The 25214-nt window shown below is 28.8% G+C and overlaps 1 protein-coding gene across 4 annotated transcripts in view; it reads right to left on the reverse strand.

Moving 5' to 3' along the window:
- LOC111677194 (fat-like cadherin-related tumor suppressor homolog) overlaps positions 1-25214 on the reverse strand; it is a 252557-nt gene that overhangs the window by 107685 nt on the left and 119658 nt on the right. For all 4 annotated transcript variants that reach the window (XM_046951360.1, XM_046951358.1, XM_046951357.1 and 1 more), the window contains 4 exons: positions 12261-13269; positions 12012-12194; positions 9073-9247; positions 7195-7466 (listed from right to left, as the gene is read on the reverse strand). In XM_046951360.1, the coding sequence (XP_046807316.1) occupies positions 7195-7466; positions 9073-9247; positions 12012-12194; positions 12261-13269 (1639 nt within the window). The remainder of the gene's footprint in view (positions 1-7194; positions 7467-9072; positions 9248-12011; positions 12195-12260; positions 13270-25214) is intronic.

Genomic DNA, 25214 nt, shown 5'->3' on the forward strand with positions numbered 1-25214 from the left:
GATCATGTTCCAAATTTCATTAAATTATATTCAAAATTGCGACCTGCAGTTTGATTACAAGGTTTACATGGACGGACGGACGAACGGGCAGACGGACGGACATAGCTCAATCGACTCAGAAAATTATTCTGAGCCGATTGGTATACTTTGACGGTGGTTCTATGACCAATATTATTGTGCGTTACAAACATCAGCACAAACCCAATATACCCCACCATTAAAGTGGTGTAGGGTATACAAATTACGACATACTATAATACAGCCGTACAACACTGAGAATTTAAACAAGAAAATATATTTTTAATTTTGTTCTTGCTTCGGACAATTAGATATGCTACAATTTTAATTATTTCAATCTTGCCTGTCATGTTAATTTACTTATTTTACAAATTTTATTTTTCCACTCTAACCAAAAACGGCGATACCGCCCATATAGGAAATGTATTTTTCCCAATTTCACCGATTTTTTCAAACGTTAATTAAAAATTTAATGTAATCTAAGAAAAATTTAATAGTTTCTCAGATATGGGAGGTGCCAAACCGCCCAAGTCCGCCAATTTTTCTCTAAATGTTCACAAAGTTTTTCGTGTAAAATTTTAAGATTCTAGCTCTAATAGTTTCTAATTAATTCATATGGGGGTTCCAAGAACCACCCCCCCCTCCCGGGGGATCTAATTACACACAAACAAGTTTATATCTGGAAAACTATTATCGGTATATTCTTTAGCTAGCTGCGTGTACCCGGCGTTGCCCGGGTTTCTTCGAAAATTAAAAAGATTATTTTTGTAGATGTAATGAATATACATTTATAAATAGATGTCAAAATTTACCTTATAACGATAAAATAGTTATTATATTTTTCCGTATTTTGTTTAATACTTAAAGTCAGTTTCTGGACAAAAAAGTCCTTTAAAAATTTACAAATTGAGCTTAAATTAGCAAATTTTCACTAATTTGTAGACAAATTTAAGAAGCGATTTCAAAATTACAAGCGATTTTCTTGCTATTTGAAAAATTACATGCAATTGAAGAAACTCTAAAACGATTATGAAAAATTCTGGACAAAATCATGAAAAATTTGGGCTCATTGCAAGATTCCAAAATTCTTAAAAAAAAGAAAAAAATTACTTTCCTAGAAAAATTTGAAGAGTCCTTGTATTTTGACAGAGAAAACAAAACAACTTTTAATTTGACAAAAAATTTTGAGTTGTTCATTAAAGAGTAAAACCACCATTTTTGTCTCATCATATTTCTCAAATATATCCATTTATACAAAAGTATGTTTAAAAATATTATTTTTATTCATTAGCTTTTATGCATTCACACTTAAGTTTTGGCTGGATTTAGACACTACTTATTAAATCCAAAGAAATAAAGGTTTAAAGGTCAAATATCGTTAGATATACAAAAAACATACCCAAATAATTTTACTTATTAAAATATCCAAATCTTCCTCCAATTAAAAAAATTTCGGAATTTGTTAATGGTAAATGGAAAATGTGTACTAAAGTTATTCAAAATCAAAAAGCTTGCAATAAATACGGCGCTACATACAGAAAAATTTGTGCAGAATTTTTGGTGGATAATTTTCTAAAACTATAAAAAGATATCGAAAGATGAATTCATCCAAATTTTATATGAACAATGCTTTATATGCATCATTTGAGAGGTCCACCTATTTATATAAGATTTTCAAAGGTGCTGTATTTCGGGACATTCTACATATCTTTATGTTTTTTTTTTAGATTTGAGATGCATTTAAAAAATGGCAACCGAATTTATATCAAGATAATTTTTTCGTGGTATATTTAACTGATCACAGATTTTTATTGTTATCTCGATTTAACAATAAATTTATATTTTATATTTTTGATATAAAACTCGATTTGTACGGAAAATATTAGTTAATGCGCATCTTTATTGTTTTCTCGAATTGAGAGTTTTTTTAAAGTAAATTTTTAAAGAGTTATATAAATAGAAATTTTAAGGGGAGATAAGAATGGTTTTCTAGATAGATTTAAGTGTTATATAATATATATCATTTACCCTATTTTAGGATCGTAGGAAACTACACCCGATTCTGATTTAAAATAGTTATTTTCTAATACACAGCAGATTACAGGTTTTGAAATAAAAATAGATTTCCAGTGGAAAATATAAGTGATGGGAGTCTTATATATGGATCTACAACAATATAATTTTGATGAAAATGTTCATATGTTTTTTTCTTGATTGTAGTTAATTACATCCGATTCTGTTTTCAAATAGTTATTGATGATATACAGCCGATTACAGGTTTTGAAATAAGAATAGTTTTCCGGTGGAAAATATAAGTGATGGGAGTATTATATACGAATCTGCAACCGACTTTACGCTTTAGATGAATAAATTAAATTGATTACAGATTTTTATTTTAAGTAATCGTAAAGTTAGTTAAACATTATAGGGTTTTCAAATAAAAATAAATTTTTGATTAAAAATTTAACTAAATAATAATTCTCATATAATACAAGAAGTAGAGTTAAGATATAATCTTTAGCATTATAAATGTAACAAAAAGTAGACAGAAAAAAGTCATTGCATATCAATAAGATCACAACACTCCTGAAATTAGTGATATAGGTGTATTTTTTTGGATTTGATGTATTAAACATTCTCTTTCTCAAACTAATCTAACCACGATAGAACTATTGTCATGCTAAATTTCATGAAGCATAAAATGAAGATCAATAATTTGATTCCAAAAATATACTGTATGTTGCCATAAAAATATGCGTAGCATCCAATCAATATAATATAGAGTATTTTTTTACATCTGAGGTTACACCTATTACTATGCCGGATTTTATGTAAATCGTTTTAGTGGTTATGTAGTGAAAGAGTATAAAGGGTCTCATATAAATTTATTATTAAATACATATTATAGGTTTTGAAGATGTAATATTTCATACTGTTCATTCCACAACATTCATTATAATAGTTTTTATGAAAATCGGATCAGCATATTGTTCCACTTTAGAATAGAACTGTTAGTGTTCTAAATTTCTTGTAAATCGGTTCAGTAGTTGTCCGTTAAAGTGTAACAAACGGATATTCTCTTTCATATAATTATAGGATAATATATAGGTAAGGATTATTTTATAAAAAGGGCGTGGCATCGGATCACTATCTTATATATAGCCTATAGTTCTTTCCAAGCTTATAACTATCGGTATGCAAAATTTCAGGTAAATCGGTTTAGTAGTTTTTGCATATTGTTATTGGAAAATTGGTGTAATAATAGTTTTACAAAAAGTGGGCGTAAAAAGGGGCGTGACATCCGATCAAGATCTTATATAGCCTATTGTTCCTTTTGGGACTAGGGCTATTAGTGGTCCAAATTTCATGTAAATCAGTTCAGAAGTTTTGCCGTGAAAACGTAACAAACAAACACACAAACAGTATGTTTTATATATATAGGATGTTTGCATAGGTAACATTTGAATGGATAACAACTTTTGAAAAAATACGTAAACTTGAATTAGGAGCATCTCTTATATTAATTAATAATGAAACGTGACAGTAATGCATTGAACACATTGAAGACAGCAGACTACCAACTCCAATCTGTCCAAAATGAAATACACATCTTTATATGAAGGCGATTCTTTGGATGACAGCACAGCTATAAGACCACTCGACTGCTGTTGTCGCTACAGTCAATTAAGCTACTTTACATTTTTGTCAACCACAAAAAAGAAACAGTACTGCTAATATTTAATTTAAGTGCTTAACAAATATATATTTTTACTTTATTGAGAGAAGTTCTAACAACCATATTGAAATAAATTAACAATAGGTACGTAAATTATTACAACATATATATTTTTACTCAAAATAATAGTTTAAAACTTAATTACTTTAAACTTTTTTATATGGTTATTTTTTATAAAAGTAAAAAGTAACAAGTTAGACTGCTATTTTTGGCTGAGCCGAATCTTAAATAGCCTCCACCAGCTTTTTTATATTAACACTTTTATAATTGTTCAAATATTTGTAGAAATGAGTTTTTTCATGTCAAATAGAAAAATCTTAAGATTTAAATCTATTGCAATTCCAAGATTTATTGAACATTACAAACGCCATTTTCTTTATATTTTATAGCGCTTAGCTATAAAATTTGTCTACACAAATTTATAATGCAATTAGTTAAATACGGTTAATTTTAGACCGATCGTAAAAAATTCTTAAAGCACAAATGTTCAACCGATCGTGAAAAAATCTTGAAATAGAATTTTTGTACACAAAAATAATATTTGAGCACAATTTTGTATTCATAGCTTTAATAAGTAATGTGCGTTTAAGGGATTTTCGTAAAAGGACTTTTCATGGGAGCTATGTCCAATTATGTATATAAAGGCAAAACTTCAAAATTCTGTATCTATATAATTATTATTTATATTCATTGTGAATCTAAGTGATTTTCTATGATAGCTATGACCAAATATGGACCGATTGTAAAACAATTTTATAGTGTAATTTATGTATATAAGAGCAATTTTTGGTTAATTTATGGATTCATATCAATATGGAATTCATATATGTATGCGAGCTTTGACCAATTATGAACCGATCGGAAAAAAACATTCACAGTAATGTTTCTAGGCATTTGAGCAATACCTATACCAAATTTTAAATGGATATCTTAATTTAGTAATGAGTTATGCGCGTTTAACTGATTTTTTGTATGGGAGCTATGAACAATTATGAACCGATTGGAAAAAAATTCATAGTAATATTTTTGTATATAACAGCTATATTTGTACCAAATTTTATATGGATATCTTAATTTAGTAATGAATTATGTGCATTTAAGTGATTTTCGGGAGGGCACCTTGTATGGGAGCTAAACCGATTTAATGAAATTATGCACCGATCGGAAACAAATTTCAGAGTAATATTTCTGTATATGAAAGCAATATTTGTAACAAATTGTATATGGATATCCTAATTTAATAATGAATTATGTGCGTTTAAGTGATTTTCTGCAGGGGACCTATATGGGAGCTATGACCAGTTATGGACCGATCGGAAAAAACTTTCACAGTAATATTTCTAGGCATTTGTGCAATACCTACACCAATTATGAACCGATCGGAAAAAAATTTCATAGTAATATTTCTGTATTTTCGGGAGGGGACTTTGTATGGGAGCTATGGCCAATTATGAACCGATTCAAAAATTCTGAATGAATTCTATTGATATAGAATTTAAGTTTGTAAAATTTTGTGAAGATATCGACATTGTGACGAAAGTTATTAACAAAAAACTCATTTTCCCGGAATATGTACTTTTGTATGGGAGGTATACGAAAATGTAGACCGATTTTAACAATTTTCAGCACGGATCAAGCTCTGCAAAAACGAAAGTATGGTGATTTTCATGGAATTATCTTGCAGATTTTTTGAGAAAATTACATCAGAAAGTGTAAACAATTATGATTTTTTCGAGGTTGTTTTAAATCTTGATTCATAACTTTTCCCGGTGTGAATCGATTTCGCCCATAAAAACTATAAAGTGACACCACTGTAATATATATTTATATCAATAAGAAACAGGTGTTCATATTTTTAATTGTTTTATTCTTTTTGTTAACTGCATTTAGTAAGTATTTTATTGTATTTTCATGTTATATTAATGTTAATTTTGTATTTCAAGATAAAATGGATGTTGACGAAATATTTAATAAAATGTCAAACTTTAGGACTACAGTTTACTACTTTTTAGCTGTAGTCTTTAAAATAATTCAATAGCTACGAAACGACTACAACTGTAGCACATCAGCATTTGTGTTCGTGTAGCCTGCTTTCTTAATGTGTTCAAAACATAACTTCTAAAAAAACTATATAGGCCCATAATATTAATATTATATTTCTTTTTATTTTACGTTGCCTATTCAAATCAGACGTCGGCGCTAGTATTGTTCTGACAACGAAGATTTTCGGCAAATTACATGTACACAACACGATCGCATACGAACCTCTAAACAAGAGCATCAAAAATATATAAAAAAAAGCAGGTTGATGTCGCTTTGTTAAAGAAATTGCAAACACAATTTGAAAAAACAAAAAACAACTTGCAAAAGCAAGAGCATAATTTACAAAAACAACGTACACTCTAAATAATTTTCTAGAATGCATAACAATGAAAGTAAATAAGTTAATCTTGTTTCATACTTTTTTTATACATTTTAATTAGAAATGTTGTTTCTATGTGAAGAAATTATCATTCTTAGGTACATTGACTACACATTGTTTATAAATATTCGCATTTTACAGTAATGCAATTTAATCTTCAAAATTAAAAATAACCAAATATTTTTTCAGTGCTATTTCAATGAAAAAATGCCAATAGTGTGTGTGTAGTGGTGATTTTTGTATCTGCCTCTCTATCCGCCGGTATATGATTCAAATGGTTTTGTTAATAATATGTATGAAAATATTTTGAAGGTATGATAACGCAGTTATGAGAATGAATATCTAAAAATGTGAGCATAAAAATAAATGCTTTCAAAATAAAACAAGTAAGAATCTATTGTTGTTGTTGTAGCAGCGACACGTGTAAAGTCGGTGTGGCTGGGTTGACAATCCTTGGTCGTTGTTCGTTGAACTTCGAGTCGTTCCGGAGCGAAGAACCGATTGTCGTGGGAACGTAAGAATCTACAGTCGGGCCTGGTCGACCATATAATACCCTACACCATTGAATAGTAAGTAAAAATGTGGATTATTTTCATAATTATGCCTTTAAATTGTTTTTTGCTCTAATTCCAACTTGTGTTTATTGATTTTTAAATAATTTTCTTAAGGATATTTTTTACGGAGGCTACGGCCAAATAAAGCTAATTTTTGTAGAATTACTAGAACATTTAACATATCTTATATTTAATATCTTATATTTTAACAACCGTATTTTAAAACTTTATTTAACGACAAATTGTATGGAAAATATAATGGAGTCCCAGTACTGTTTTAGCATTAAAACACAAAAATTCGTATATCTGGTTATCGACACATGGTCAAGTCCTCAAAAAATCAATTTAGATGAAGTTTGTGCCAAGGTTAGTAGGCCACGGTGTCATTCGAATGAGTGTAACTTTTCATTTTTTGGTCCTTGTAAAAATTATCCAAAAAAGTTTCACTGTTGATAATACCATACCTTAATGTTATTTCGCCTGTGAATTTGTTTATCTCAAAGCTATTATTAACATTTCCATCAACAATGTCGTAACGAATGTCAGAATCGTTATTAGAATCCATATCTATAGCTGTAATTTGGGCAACTCTCACTCCTTCATAAGTTGGCAAATAGAGAGTTACATTAATTTCTTTTTTTGTAAACTCAGGTGGACAGTCATTGACATTTATGACACTAATTATTACATTAGCCAAGTTTTGAGAAAATAATTTAGGACTTCCTTTATCGTTAACCTATAATGAAAAAGTATAATGATAAATATTTCAAAATTAAAATATGTGCTAAAAATTTATTGCCTTAATTAAAAAATATTCGTTTTATGAAATAGAAATAATGTATTTCAAAATTCGTTTTGTATCTATTTCTAATGTAGACGAAGGACCAATACATTGATGTAGAATTATGGATCGATTGTGGATAGCAACTAAGCTTCAGTTGAGTTGCCAGCAATATCGCAACTGACATGAAAGTTGGTATTACAAATAGCAATTTTCTTTAGTTGCCAAAAAGTTATAAATATTATGGACAAATAGTGTGTTCTTTAGAACATAACATTTTCTCCTTAAATTATGTAATGGTTCGGATTGGCTTTAAGTTTTTAATATAAGTTTCATTACAATAACTAAATTTTGGGAATAGCAAGAGTTAATCTTTTTCAATAATGGCTCTACTAAATCAATATTATTAAATAATAATACATATATTTTTATTATACATATTCCAGGAAAAATAGGCAAAAAGATGAGCAATCTGGGGAATTTCAGATAGCTAAATTAAAATTGGCACATAGCTTCTCCTTTGTATAAATAGGGGTTAAAAGTCATCGGACATATCTTGGGCGCAAAGCGAGATATTAGATGTCAGAGGATACAAAAATCAGTTTTTTTTTGCGAATATTTTTCTTAAATATGCGTCGTACGCATTTTAATGTTATTATAATTTCTGCATTTTTGTTGAAGAATATTTTTTAGTATTATTAATTATAATAATGATACTGCATTATTATTAATGCATTATTTTTCCATTGCACTAATATTTTCTAATCTTAATATAGATTGTGATCATAAGCAGTTGATATATGCTTACACACGGTTTCACAGTTTAATGTCTGTATATCTGTTATTGAATATTCCCACCAAATTTAAATAAAATCAGACTCTATCTTTAATTATTTTGTATCAATTTTTAATTTTCAAAAGAGTTGTTGTTGTTGTTGTAACAGCTCGACTGTGGCCGATAGTTCTTTCTTGGGGAAAAAACTTTCGGTTGATACAGCTGTCGCTGGGTTGACAATCTTTGGCCGAGTATGACTCGGGTCGTTCCGGAGCGAAGATCCAATTGTCGTGGGAACGCAAAAGAGTAAAAACACTATGGTATATTAGAAAGAAATTAAAGTCTGTTGTCTATATTAGAGCTTGTTAAAGTCTTAGTCTGATTTCAATAAAATTTAGTGCAAATATTTGGGAGATTATGTCGTCTAATTTTTTATATATTTAAAAAAAATCTCTATAGAAAATGTACTAACATCAAAACGCATACGACGTGACTTTTTATTCCTTACTAATTATGCTAAGAAGAAGCTATGTACCAATTTTAATTTAGCTATCTAAAATTCATTATTTTTCGACAAAATTAATAGTTTTTTTAAAACACAACACAATAACCGATATGTAGCTCAGAATCCAGTCTAACTGTGCAGGCATGGTTAACTACATTCCCCTACTTTTTTTAAAATGTTATTCAAAATATCCCCGAACAATTGGAACAAAAAAGTTCATGTAGATTATTTATATTATTTATGTGTAAATTTCAGTGTAATAAATAAATAAAATAACTTACCACAACATTAAATTTGAAATTAGTTTTAGATTCATAATCTAATTTCTGCAAAAGCTTTATCGTCCCTGTTGTTGAATCTATTTCAAAATATTGACGTGATATTTCATCCAATATAGTGAATTCTAAAATGCTATTTTGACCAGCATCTGCATCCAAAGTTTTTAAGAAAATTAAACTAAAAATTAAATTTAAAATGGATAAAAATTAGTTTTAAGTTCATAAAATAGAAAAAATAGGCATATTGTTTTTTATTATCAATACATTTTCACTGTTAAGCGGTGTCTGAGTATTTAAATTATTTATAAATTGATTATTTTGTAACTATAATGTAAATATGTCTGAAACCGCAGCGACTGATTTAAAGCACATAATTTTTGGTGTTTAAAAATTAAGTTTATTTTTTTTAATACTGAGCGCGGAGGGGCGGTGATGGAACAACTGTCCAGATTGTCCACCACCTTGGAATATTGTCCACTGTCTACATAAAAAAACAGATAAAGAGTGTATAATGGAAATTCTTGGTCTAAAATGCTGAGCTAACCGTAGGAAAATTGTTGTATTTTACAGAAAAGAATTCTATTTGTAATAGGTATTGACCAGAACTCCATGGCTAGTCTTGTCAATAACAAAAGTAAGGCTTATTTATTTCCTTATTTATTTATATTCAAAATTGGCAAGGTGTCAATTGCAAGGGGTATTACAACAAGCCCGAAAAGGACACTAAAATACCCAAAGCCAGTAATTTTTACATTGAGGAGTCAAATCCTAAAAGCGGAGCGGAAACCTCTCATTCGCCAGTAGAAAGAACAGTGGTGCTTTTCATAAATGGAAAGGTACACTGATAAGGACACTACAGTGCCACCAATCATACTAACTCCAAAATGCAATTCAGGCTACCCGGAGAAGTCAAACCTCCATCGAAATTAGACGGCTACCTTCGGATTGGATGAAACTGGTTAAAGAGGCACAAAAAAAGCAAAGAAAATTGTCATAGGTTGTGATGCCAACTACTACCATGTAGCTTCGATTAGCAGAAACATCAATCGCAGGAGACAATCCCTCATGGATTGTTTAGTGCTGAAAACATGATCATATTGAACTGATACCTCCTTTAATTAAAATTTGTCCATATTTTAAAATTTTTCTTTAGATTAAACTTATGCGAAAAAAGTAGACATGATAAAATTATTTGTTACCACACCTGGATTCAAAAGTAATAAATCTATTACTTCTTCAAGTTTGAGGGGGCGTAAAAAAATTTAGACCAGTGTACTTGGACAATGTTCTGAACTTTACTAAATAACCATTTTCAGGACACCTTTCAATGTCGAAATAAAAAGGATATACGCAAACTTTTGCGAAAAAAAGTTCCACACCTGCATTCCACACCTGCATTCAAAAGTAATAAATCTATTACTTCTTCAAATTTGAGGGGCGCAAAAAAATTCAGACCAGTGTACTTGGACAATGTTCTGAAATTTACTAAATAACCATTTAGGTCAGGACACCTTTCAATGTCGAAATAAATAGGATATACGCAATAGAAGAAATATTCACAAGTGCCATGGCTGGATTCCGTACATCTATCACAGATTTTCACTGCATACTCGAAATTGATATATGTATGTATACGCCAGGATATTTATATCCAAACCAGGAAAGCTTAGCTATGTGACACGTAAGTCCTATTGACCTTCTACAAAAAACTTTGAAACGTTGAGTCGATATCATGGTTAAAAGCAGTATACCAGATAAAGCGGAAACAGCGTTTATTATATTACTTGGGTTCATATGTTACCGGGTTCATTATAGCTATTCGAAATATTTGTTTTATCTTCTCCTTATTTTTTTTAATGTCGTAAATCGTTGAACCTGGAATTTTTGTGCAACCATCCTTTAAAGTTATTGTTTTATATGTAAGTTTATTATTTAAAAACATTACACTTGGCTTCATGCTTCATTAGACAAACACGCTTGAGAAAAAATGAACCGAATCTGAAATTATAGCGCAAAATGTGAATATAAGTATGAATAACAAAACATCCCTGCAGGAAATGCAACTAGTACTAGTTTGGTATACTAGTATCAAAATAACCAGTAGAATTCCCAACTGTTAAATTTCCTATACCATCTTAATGCTCAAATTAACATTGAGTGTGTTTAAAAAATTACTAGTACAATTAGTTATAGATTTATACTAGTAATCTTAGAAACAATTCGATCCTTTGGAACCAGTTTACTACTAGTATTAATATTCACAAAAACTCCCCATATTTGGTGGTTTTGCTCCTTTGTAATCCTTCTATGTGGTTTCATTTAGAAATTACTACACAACCAGTTTTTATAAGGTTTTATTTACAAAAGTACCAAAGAATTTGAATACAAAATGTTGTTAATAAATATATTTCCTTACAATTTGAAATTAAAGTTCGAAAAATTCCGGTTCTATCCTTATTCCATTTCAGTATCGCCATTTCTTTTTTAAAAATATTTGCCATACTATAAATCAAATATTAATCTTAAATTTAATAGACTTACTTACATAGGGAGCTGCATGCAATAATTCACTATTTATCCTCTGTTTGGAAAGGACATATTAGAAAATATTGTATATTGCTTACTAAACGTTTGAAAATTACATTTTAATAATTATAGAAACTTATTTTTTCCAACACATGCCTTATAAAAATCAGTCTGCAGCTACTTCTAGTACCAGTATTTTTTCATATAAACTCTAAACCCATTTGTACTATTGTCTGCTGTTCTAGTATTAGTACTAGTGGAATTACTTAAAAACGGAAAACCGTTTTTGTATAAACAAATTTGTCCGGATTGTACAGATAAAAATTTTAAGTTATGCAAAATATAGAAGATAACGTAAAAGTGATTTTTATATTTATACGTACAATTTGTAAATCATATGCACATGCAAAAATTACCTGTTTTGACTATCGTTGCAATAGACATAAGTTCCTGGTTCGGAGGATTCTGATATTTTGCCATAATAGTCTGTTTGAATAAAAACTGGAATATTATCGTTAACATCTAAAATGTGAACTATAGCATTATGAATTGATGATGCCGACGCCATATTCGTTCCCTTTATTGTTAGATTAAACTGCCTTAAAAAACATATTTACATGTTATATATTTTTACATAAAAAATATAGTTATAAGTTATAGTTTACCTATTTTTTTCGTAATCAATTTTTGAATTCACCAATATAACGCCAGTGGAGGGGTTAATATAAAAAAAGCCTTCATCGTTTCCTTCAACTATATTATAAAAAACGGAAGACGATGATCTGGTCTCCAATTTAGTTACGAAATACCCTACAGGAAGATTTTCATATAACTCAATTGATGATGTAAGTGAATTAAATTTTGGAGGATCATTATCTGACATTGTTACAATTATATGAACTGGTATTTGAGATGCTAATGGAGGATTTCCACAATCTACTGCTTTCACTTGTAGCATATATTCTTGCATCTGCAGTATGTCAAGGTTTTGTGAAAGATATATTGTTCCAAGAATGTTATCTATCTCGAAAATATTTCCTACATTACCACTCACAATATAATATCTAATTTCACCATTCTTTCCGCTGTCTCGATCTATTGCGTTTAGTTGTGCAACTTTAGATTTAATTGCTGAGCTTTCCGGAATTTTAGTTTGGAGTAGTTTGCTCGTAAATTCAGGGTAATGATCATTGTGATCATATACATTGATAATTATTTTTGCATAATTTCTTTTAGCTGGTGTTCCCTGATCCTTTGCAATGACAGTTAACACATGACGTTTTATCCTTTCATAGTCTAGTCTTTGCGTTACTATGACATTTCCTGTTACCGAATCTATACGAAAAAAATGTAAAGATGATGGATCTTTAGAACCATGTAATGTGTAAAATATTTTCTTTTCTTCGTCGTCATCAGTTGCATGTAACTGCATTATTATTGATTCTTCTTTGACACTTTCAGAGATATTAACAATATATAATTCTTTTGTGAACTGTGGCCTGTTGTCATTCGTATCAACCACATGGACATATAATTTAGTTTTAACAACATTTGTTCCATCAGCGACGCTTATAGTTAAATTATAAAATTTTTGAAACTCCCAGTTTAAAGATTTGGATAATAAGACATTTCCATTATCATGTCCAATATAAAATTCATTATTTTCATTTCCACCTAAAATACACATAAAAAAGACATTTTCACACATGATAGAAATTGTATAAATATAAATTATATATCATTATAAATAAGTGTCCTTTTGTCTGTTTGTTGAAATCAATTTTGTGAAGAAAATTTGTAAATAAAATTATTCGTTACCTATGTCAACCACAGAACAAATTATTGAAATATTTAAGAATCTTTTTGACAGTAGCTTAGGTTTGTTAAAGGAGGCCTTTGGCTGTTACGGACAAAGTGGAAAAAGAAATAGATGACCTAGTAAGAATGAATATTTTGCAACCAGTTGGTTATTGTGAATGGGGTACTCCTATTGAACCCATCGTGAAGAAAAACGCGAGAATTAGAATTTGTGAGAAATTTAAAGTTACCCTTAATCCTTATTTAAATGTTGAAAAATACCTATTGCCTCGTATTGAGGATATTTTACATGGCCTATCAACAAATTTAATTAGATCAAGAATCCAGAAAATATACTACTATTTCTACTTCAAAGGGTCTGTTTCAGTACACTAGGCAGATTTATGGTTTGGCTTCAGTACCTGCTATTTTCCAAAGGATTATGGATTCTTTTTTAGCAGGGTTATATGAAGTTTTTTTTTTATCAGTTCATCCAATAGAGAATTGCATGTGGAAAGGCTTGAGCGGGTTCTTGATATTTTAAACGATGCTGGTTTTAAACCGTCGTTGGAAAAGTGTGAATTTTGTTCAAAGAAAAAATTACTTTTTCTGTGCAATATCCGACAACGTGTAAATTAATTATTTAGTCAACCTTAAAGGTGAAATAGATTTTTTTGGACTTTGAGAAAATAAACAACGTGACAATGAAGGATGTGTTATCGAAAGAATTAACAACAGATAAAGTAAATTTTTTGGACGCTTCTCATATGGGTGTTGTAAAAATTAATTGCTCGTGAATGCTGTTGGTGGAAAAGGCAATCTAGGGATTGGGAAGAAATTGTTAAATCTTGCGAATATTTTATATTATCTAGACATCTGCACGAGTGCGTTAAAAATGATTTACTTTTGATTTGATTTAAAAATGAAGTCACTCGCTTATTTTATGAATACTGTCCGTAGTGCGACCGAAGTTAAAACAGCAGTTGATCATCTACACACAAAAATTAATGTGTAAAATCAAACACATACAAAAGAAAAAGAGACAATCGAGTTAAGAGTGAAAAACAAATTGGAATAATTTATGATCTGTTTCAAAATGTTTCGAGACAACTTAAGTATATGTGATTTTATAGAATTTGTTTTAATTTAAACAAAATGCATTGTTAAAAGAATAAAATACAATTAGTATAATTTAGAGTTTACTTTTAATCGACAAAATGGAAATAATCAATGGCTATAAAATATTTTTTAAATTTGTTCCCTCATAATTTGTATTCCATAATTTGTAATAAACTTCATAATTTGAAATAAATTGTAACTTCTGAAACAAAGCGACATCAACATGCTTTGAAGCAACTAAATAATTTTTTTGTATTTTTTACGCAATTGTTAAGATCGTTTACGATCGTGTTGTGTATATGTAAATAGCCGAAAATCTTCACATTCAAAACAACACTAGAGCCGTACTATGGTTAGGTAGCACTGTGTGATTATAACTCATTTGTTCGAACCTACACATCCTGCACATACTTGTTTTATATTTTCACAATAGTGTACGTGTATTTTGATACTATGCAGTACTGTGAATTTAAGAACAAGTGTACCCATGCAGATGTTTAGTATTAACCCGTTCAAATCCAATTCAGCAGGAACTAGTTCCGTGGCCTAGAACAAAGGAAGTATGATTTAGGACACATATAGTAGTAGTTTTAGTAGGAGTTGATAGCACCAGTAAATGAGTCGAGTACGAATACGACAAGTAATGCTATTATATATGTTTTACGTGAATTTTTCGCGCGTTTTGAAAAAAGAAAATGTCCTATATTAAAAACTTTGCAAAAAAATAAGAGTGCTATATTAAGCTGTGGGAAATCTTATATACCCTTCAACATAGTGTATTTTAAACATATTAGTTTTATAAATTTGTTCCCGACTACATTATTCTTACACCAAAAGCAAAACAAAATAAACAACAACACTAAACGAAATAAAAAACAAAATACACCAGGCATCTAAACCAACAGACATCTAAACATACAAACGAAAAACACAGAAAAACAAAACCAAAAAAAAAACAACGCAATAAAACCAACCTACATTCAAATATACGAACAGAACAGAATTCACAAAGACAAAAAAATACACAACACAATGACGCCAACAGCATCCAACATACAAAACATAATACACAGCTGAAAAACCAAATACATCTACACACACGTGTACATCTTTTTCTAATATACAGTGTTGTTGTTGCTTATTTAACAATGCATGAAAAAATATGACATTTTTTGGTGAAATTTTCAGAGGTTGTCTCAGATTTTTGCTCATATCTCCGTTATTTACCGACCGATTTTGCTGATTTTAAATAGCGATCTTCTCGAAAGCATGTACTTTATAGGGTCGGAAAATTATATTAAAGAAATTACCCTTCACGAAGGTGAAGGATATGAAAAGAACAGAAAATTCAAATAAATAATCATAAGGGTTTAAGAAAAATGTATTTAACAAAAATGATAATGTTATTGTTAAATATTATTCTGTTCATGCAAAGTTTCAAACATATTTGGTAAAAAAGGAATCTAATAAAATATGGAAAAGACTTCAAATCAAATAATATCCATCAACAAACCTAATACTTTAGAAATTCCGACTACCATATCAGATCCATTACAAAAAATGTATCCTTGCAGTTTATCTATTTATAAAAATGAATGTGTATTTGTTTGTATGTTTAAACGTTATAGCCTACTAAACGGCTGAACCGATTTTCTTGAAATTTTCACAGCGTGTTCCTGTATATAGGATACTTTTATTCTGAAATTTCATGTGGACAAGGAGCCACGCCCAATTTAAGAAAATATAAATTTGAGATAATATAACAGTTAGAGTCCTCAAATTTTGTCGGAACCACTTTAGGGTCAATTTGATTATTTAGGATAAAAATTGGGCGGATAGCGTTATGGGGCGTGGCACCTCCCATATAAATTAAATACCAAAATTCATTTATCTTGGAAACTAATACAGTTAGAATATTAAAATTTTGCACGAAAAGCTTTAACATCCATGTAAATATTTTGGGTAATAAATTGGCAAACTACCCATGAGGGGAGCGGCATCTCCCATGTTAATTAAATACAAAAATTCGTTTTGCTTGAGATAATATAACTGTTAGAGTACTCAAATTTTGTAGGAGCCACTTTAGTGTCATTATGATTATTCCAGCAAAATTTTTTAAAATAATATACCCATTTATTGAAATTTTTCTACTTCATATTTAAAATACAATTTTATTGACGTCCAAATCGAACAAATTCGAATTAGTTTTAAATGAACAGATTCTAGGGTATTTAAACTATAGATGTTTGCTTAGTAACTGTCACTTTGGGTTTCATTCTGGTAGTAGCACATCTTAACATAAAATATACGTAAAAACTCTAATAATAACACCCGATCTAAGCAAAGCGTTTGATACTGTAAGTCAATATACCCTACACCACTAAAGTTTTTGAAATGTTCCATTAATATAAGATCCGAATGTACCAATATTATTTACACAATATGCATTTTCAAAACATGTATTTTTTTATTTTTTAAATTTTACTTAAAAAACTTAATTTTAATCATTATTTTTTAGATTTATTTATATTACTCACAAAGTAATAATAAGGGTATTCATTTAAACGTTCAAAACCCTCGTAAACTGTGCAACCTGTGCATGTTTCCATTCTAGCAATTGACTTGATTTGCACAACCCTTATAAGTGTGAGCGACTATTTAGACTGGCAAACTTGCGCAAACACATTGTGCATTTAATAAATCCGTTCGCTATTGTTCACTTTTGAATTTATGGACTTGAATATTCACATTTTAAACATGTTTTGTAAAATTTTTTATTAAAATAATTTATTTATTATTTTTTGATTTTGTTTGACATTGTATTTAAGTGTTTATAAATATTGTAATTGAACAGAATTTGAACAGGGATTTCATGAAACAAGTCGAATAAACTTGCCCACTTGCACAAATGGGAAATTTAAGCGTTTAAATGAAAACCCTTAATGATATGTTAAGTTTAAAGTTTTGTTAAAATAATAGTGAGTTTCACTTTTTTCATTGCATAACAAAATTTATTATTGAGTTTTTTTTTTTTTTTTTGAACCAAAGTATAACAAGTAGTCCGATTATTTCACAGCAGTACCTACCTCTAAGCATGAGTTAGTGAAAAAGTACCTAACTCTAAATATGTTTTAGTAACAAAAATGTATATGTATTGGAACATTCTAAACACACAAAGTTTTATAAAAAAGTTAAAATTTTAAATTTGTTCGAATTTTCAATACCAAAAATTGAAACTCTGTATGTAAATTAAAATTCAACAAGAACAAAAATGATATGTCAATAGAAAAAAAATATTTTTTTTTTCTAGTTTAAGAAAATTAAAAAAAATTTCGTGCTAAAAGTGAGATAAAATTATTTAAAAAAATATAGATTTTTTGTGCACAACAGTAATTTAGCGTACAATTCTTAAAAGTGGCCAAAAAAGTAAGTTAAACATTTGAGTGTTTTGACAAGTTTAAATTTCTCACTCGTAGATGTGAGAGAGTAATTTCCGGTATATGAGAGGCGGACTACTTGTTATACTTTGGTTTGAACAATAAAAATTATTCTTGAGTTTTATAATTTAAAAAATAAGAAAATATATTTCAAATACGAATGAATTTTTCAGGGTATGTTACAAAGATATTTTGTTGCAGTTAAAGTCATGGCATGATGTTATTTTTTCAATATTTGAATTTTGAGTAATTTTATTCTTAAATCGAAGACAACCCTATTCGTGTCATAAGTAACTTTTATATTTAAATTAAAAAATATGAATCGAAAAATGCATTTTTCTCTATTGGATACTAATGACTTTAAGACTTTAACTTCCCAAATTTTCCATGGACTTGAAATGAATCCCATTATATCGAAAAATAAAATATCTTTATTATAAGAAAAATATGATTTAATTAAAACTAAATAAATATTAGAATAATTTTTTTTAAATGTATGTTGATATTTGTTTGTTAAATTGTTGTGTTAATATTTAGAAACTTATTTTGTTTTAAACAAGGACATAAGAGTTATAAGTTTTATGATATCGAGCCCTTTTTGCAAAATGGACGTAAGCGACTAGATTTTCGTTTTTCGTTTTTTTATTGAAATCGATAATTTAGGTCTATTAGCATCAACTCTGAAAATTTCATAGCAATAGATCCAATGGTTTCAACTTTACAAGAAAAAGAAAAAAGACGTAAGTACACATTTGTTTTCTGTTTATGAATTTTGTAACAGCAAGGTGTCGGTTACGTCTAAATTTTCTTTTAAAATATATTAAATTAATAGAAAAATTTAATCAAATTAACGAATTAAATTTTTTGTGAATGAAATGCCACATATCTGAGTATAATTGCAATAAATTCATATAATTATCACTATGCCATTACAATTTATGTGCTAAAATTTATAATTTTCTATAACTTTTTATGAATTTAATTCATTTTAATTACTAATTACATTTTTGTTATTTCCATTTAACCAACTCTTATATTTGTTTGTAAATTTGTGGATTTCGGAAGGCGGACCTGTATATGGACTCTTAATGAATCAACTTACTTATTACTTATTTATTCGATATAAGGCGAATTGTACTATAATGTATGGATATTAATGTGGACATCAGGGTGTTTTTCAGAATGGGTTTTAATGAGGTATTTGGTCAATTGTGGACCGAGGTCTATAGAATTTAAATGCGTTATTAGTTTTAAAAACAAATGTTTTTTTTGTAGAATTTCATCATACCTTTTTAATTTTTGAAAGATTTATTAACTGTAAACTTATTTTCTGTATGGAAAAAATCATTGTCTTATAGGATCCATATATAAAGGCTAGGGTCAAATATTGCCTGATATCTGTAATACTTCCCAACATAAATTACAGGTATATACAACAGACATCTGCAAAATTTTATAGCGATTGCAACATAAACAACATATTTATTAATGTTTTGACTATTTCCCGGGAGGTACTTGTATTGAGGATAAGTGAAACCATGAACCGTTTTTGCCCATTATTAACACAAAACAATATTTGTCATCAATAAGCATTTTTAGAGAATTTCATCACTTTATCTCATAACGTGCGGAACCTATCCGGTTTTCAACAAAAAGACTGAATTACAGACATCGCTAGATGATCTTAAAATCTTATAAAAACGTATTTATTACACTATTAAATTTCAGATTTATAAAAATTATATAAAGATATAAAAAAAAATATTTTTAAACAGAGAATTTAGACGTAACCGCCTCAACATTGTTTATATGACAAAAATTTGTCTCGGCAAAAAAGACGTAAGCGACAAAAAAAATCGAATAAAGCGTCAATATAAAATCGAAACAAACTGCATCCCATATTTTAGATGTAATAGTATTTATTAACGGAGTTTTGGAGTAATGCTTTGTCCTACTTCGAAGATAATTAAAAAAATACTCTCCTGTAAAATTTTGTTTTTGTCGGTTAAGTCTTTTTTTTTCCGAACTATTGATTTTATCCAAACTATTTGATTTTAATTTTTATTTGTTTCATTTTTTTGATAACAGTTATAGACAACGAAAAAAATAATTTTTTTTTTCGTTGTCATAACAGTATTTCTATGTTTTACTTTAGGTTCTAACAAACTTTTTTATTGTACATCGCTTAAAAAAACAATATAGCTATAAATTTCGACATAATGAAGTTTTATAAGTTGGAACCAAAATCTTTTTACTAATTTTGGTCCCAATGCGTTAAAAGAACCAACATTTATCTATTCATTCCTATAAGATTGAGTACATTATTGACCATTCTTTCTATAATAATTCAAATAGTTTAAAAAATAACATTTGCTGCTAGAAAATATTTATTGACAAGGAAAAATTTTTCAAATAAATATAAATTGAATAATAACAGTTATGAATAACATTTAATTTTTATGTTGTCTAAAACAGTTATTGTGTAACTTTTAATTATATTTCTTAAAAATTTTTGATTTCTAAAATTTTGGTAACTGTTATTTTAGGTCCTTGGTTTTAAATATGATTTTCAATATAATTTTTATTTGTTTAATATTAAATAAAAATTAAATATAGTGGTTATTTTTAATAATGAACAAAAACGTATTGAATAATGATTTCATTAAAAAATAAAACTAAAAACATGATTTTTTATATTTTGATCAAAAAATAAAACTTAAGAAATAAGTTTAAAAAAACTCAATATTAATATTCATTTCTGAGGAAAATAGTTTTGATTGAAAAATTGTTAATGAAATTTAAGTTTTATAATAGAACTTATAACCGTTACTGACTCTGCTTTTAACACATAAGTTGCATAAGACCTAAATACTTAACATTGGGATATTTTTAATTTAATAAGTTTCGACTAGTATATATTTTTAAAGGATTGTTATTACTTTTCCTGAATCTTATTGTGCATTTTATATATTTACATTACACAGTGGGGCAGAATGGAAATTTTTTGGAAATAAATCTGGCATTTCTAAACGGCTGATCCGATCGGGATAAAATTTGGCATGAGCGTAGACGGAGCTGTGGCGGCTCAAAGTAGGGTACCTACGACATGTAAAATTTTTTAACTCGTGCCATTTTTTTGTTTTTCACCCAAATACAAAGACGAGATCTTGAAAAGACATGCTTGAACATACTACTTTTCTCTTATAATATCCGAGTTATAGGCATCTAAAAATTTAGTGATACAAAATTTACCATACCTTGGTCCGCCTTTTTTTGAATACCGGGCGTAATTTTGGACCAAATGGACTCAATTTTTTCTTGTTAGTTAGACAACAAAATTTCCAATAATATACAAAAAATTTCAGATCAATATCATTTACAGATCCAAAAATATACGTTTTTTAATTTAAAAATTCAAAAAATTTTAGATTTTTGCCGTTTTTTTGCCCAAAATGTGTCTTAACTCTTTTATTAATAAAATAAAATTTTCTTTAAGAACATATAACAATTTTATAGTTTTCTAAAAGGTATATTTACGCAGAACGCTTTGGCGTAAAAAACTTGTCCTATTTTTTGAAAATGTTGCCACTGCGTCCTTCCGAATATGACCTATTTTTTATCAAAACTTCAACTTTGGGCGACATGTTCTAAAATCCCAAAGCTGGGATCAGAAAACTGAAAGCAGTTTTGGAAACCTCAATATGTTTTCTATTTACTCCAAAAGTATTTTCCCAGCCCTGAAAGAAATGTGGACCCTATGGGCAAAAATGTAAAAAATCCTATTTTTGGGATTTTCATTCCTATTTTTGGGAATTGCGGGATTCCCTTTGACCTTTTCATTTTTTTTGCATATTCTTATTTGAAATGACAAATTTAACAAGCGTTGAAGATTTCATTGAGTTTTGTTCATAAATAAAGATTTTGTCATATATTACATATTTGTTAAATTTCTAAAATTATGATTTATATCAAAATTTTAATAGGGTCGCAGATAGCTACAACAATTTAGTCCATATTTATCCCTTAATATCTTTTTGAGTTAGATATGCAAATTCTCGACCCTTTACAAAAAATTTCAAGCCAATATCTCAATTACATTCAAAAATATGTTCATTTAAACCTGTGTCCTTTAATTTCATCTTTTTCATATTTTAGTATTAAGTATGACAGAACATACATTTGGTGTTGAATAAAATATTTGGACAATTTTTAAAAATTATTTAGTTAATTATTTTATTAAAGACTATAACATTGTATATACAATAAAAAAATATAATTTTATTATAAGCCACACACAACAACACCTAAATCACCCCACACAAACCACCTTTCCCGCCCACCGAAATATAAAACACAATTTAATACAATATCATCAGTTAGTATAATAGCTTTTTTATTTGAACTGTTTATCTTAAACATAATACAATTAATTCTTACAACCTACTTATATAGTTAATTCCTATCACTACTTATTTTCTATAAAATAATCTGTCGTATCGGTATACATATCCATAAGGTAATATAAGTCCTTTAAATCTTCCTCGTTTTGAGATGATAGAGTTTCATAACAAATCCATCTTTTTCGCATAGTTGAAAGAACAGGATCAGAAGATAGAAGTAAACTATTAAAAATATCTTCATTCTGTGATTGCCTGGAGCATTTTCTTAAGCTGAAAAGTTGAACATGCTTAAAATCTCGATTCCTCGCTTCCTGGGCTTCTTCTGTTAACTCTCCAAGTGGAAGAATATTCGATTCAATTATTATTTGACCATGACACAATACTTTGTGTACTGTTGGTGTTAGTTCCATCCATGGATACAGAGATACAAGTAATTTAGAAATTTCAGATGTTATTCCCCAAATCGATTTCCATTAATTTTATGTTTACTATTCTCCTTGTCGATTCCAGTTATTTTTGAAGTAATTTCAAAATCACGTAAAAACCTTCTCGCCGTATTACCGTCATTTGTACTACCGCAACTTGCAAGTGGTTTGTCGATGTTTAATCCCATCTGAACTTTAAATTCTTCTTGGATTCAGCTTTTTTCCGCAGCTCTCAGTTCTTTCAATTCTTCATTATTTTTTGTTGATTTAGTAAGATTCTCTGGCACACTTCTATTATGGTTATGGCATTGCTGAACTTTCCATCAATCATTGTTAAGCTTAGCTGATATGATACGTTAGAGAATTCCTTTATTTTTATGCAAATGCAAATGGGCTCCAGTGCATCATCATTTAAATATTCCACTAAATCTTTTGTTGTTTTCTTTGACTCTTTTATATATTCAAATCCAATGGGTCTACAAAAATTTTTTGAACCCGGAGTTGTATTGATACATATATCTTCAAATGAATTTCCGATGCTTGACGATGATGGATTAAGGGAATATGAACGAATTCGTAATGGCACTAATGATGACATAAATACACTTTTGTAGTCTGCTAATGTCCGACATCCACAAGGTTGTTTGTATTCTGGAAGTGCTGATAAACCGTCACATCCCCACTTACAAATTAAGACAACATCACAGTTATGAATTTTCCTTAGGTGGTCTTCTGAAAAGTCTTACACAATGCTTGATGCTGTTAATGATGCTTATATACCAATTCTTGTCATTTCCGATACAGGTATTCCAAAGTAAAAAATTACGAACTGTCTACCTATTAACATTTAGTACTATATTACTATAACCTGTAATTCAGTCATTGATATTTTTTATTAGTGAATGAATCGAAATTATCATTACCTGTATATTTTTACCTACATGATCATAAACGAAACAGAACGAAATGATCTGTCGAAAAAATTGAGGTAAAAAATAGTTATAAATTTCTGAAAATTTAAGCATAATAGGACCTTTCAATTATGAGGATAAGCAAACAAATAGAAAATAGGTAAATATAAGATTAAAACATGTTCTGTTACATTTAATACTAAAATATGAAATATATGAAATTAAAGGATACAGGTTTAAATTAACACATTTTTGAATGTAATTGAGATATTGGCTTGAAATTAAAGGGTGTAAAGGGTCGAGAATTTCCATATCTAACTAAAAAAAGATATTAAGGGATAAATATGGACTAAATTGTTGTAGCTATCTGCGACCCTATTAGAATTTTGATATAAATCATAGTTTTAGAAATTTAACAAATATGTAATATATGACAAAATCTTTATTTATGAACAAAACTCAATGAAATCTTCAACGCTTGTTAAATTTGTCATTTCAAATAAGAAAATGCAAAAAAAAAAATTGAAAAGGTCAAAGGGCATCCCGCAATTCCCAAAAATAGGAATGAAAATCCCAAAAATGGGATTTTTTACATTTTTGCCCATAGGGTCCACATTTCTTTCAGGGCTGGGAAAATTCTTTTGGAGGCAACATTTTCAAAAAAAAGGACAAGTTTTTTACGCCAAAGCGTTCTGCGTAACGATACCTTTTAGAAAACTATAAAATTGTTATATGTTCTTAAAGAAAATTTTATTTTAATAATAAAAGAGTTAAGACACATTTTGGGCAAAAAAACGGCAAAAATCTAAAATTTTTCGAATTTATAAATTAAAAAACGTATATTTTTGGATCTGTAAATGATATTGATCTGAAATTTTTTGTATATTATTGGAAATTGAGTCCATTTGGTCCAAAATTACGCCCGGTATTCAAAAAAGGCGGACCAAGGTATGGTAAATTTTGTATCACTAAATTTTTAAATGCCTATAACTCGGATATTATAAGAGATAAGTAGTATGTTTTTTCAAGATCTCGTCGAGCGCTTTCAGAAAATATAAAAATCTTTGTAGTTGGGTGAAAAACAAAAAATTGGCACGAGTTAAAAAATTTTACATGTCGTAGGTACCCTACTTTGAGCCGCCACAGCTCCGTCCCTGGGGCATCTGCGGGGTTCATCTTCAAAACTTAAACTCGAATACTCCTTGGCTACGCTCACGCCAAATTTTATCCCGATCGAATCAGCCGTTTAGAAATGCCAGATTTATTTCCAAAAAAATTCCATTCTGCCCCACTGTGCATTACTAAATTAATCGTATATAGCCCATTAGGCTCGATTAAATAAAGACAGAAATAAATAAGTAAAGTAAATTTCATGTAAAATATTGCCAAAATCCTCTTTAATAGTCGTTACAAAACTCATATACCTTAAAGTGACTTGTAACTTTAAGGTCGAAATCACTTTCTAAGCCTAATTAGCTATGTCCGTCTGCCTGTCCATATGTGTATAAACCTTGTGCTCCCGCTACAGAT

Source organism: Lucilia cuprina, chromosome 5 (assembly GCF_022045245.1).
Source record: "Lucilia cuprina isolate Lc7/37 chromosome 5, ASM2204524v1, whole genome shotgun sequence".
Lineage (NCBI taxonomy): Eukaryota > Metazoa > Arthropoda > Insecta > Diptera > Calliphoridae > Lucilia > Lucilia cuprina.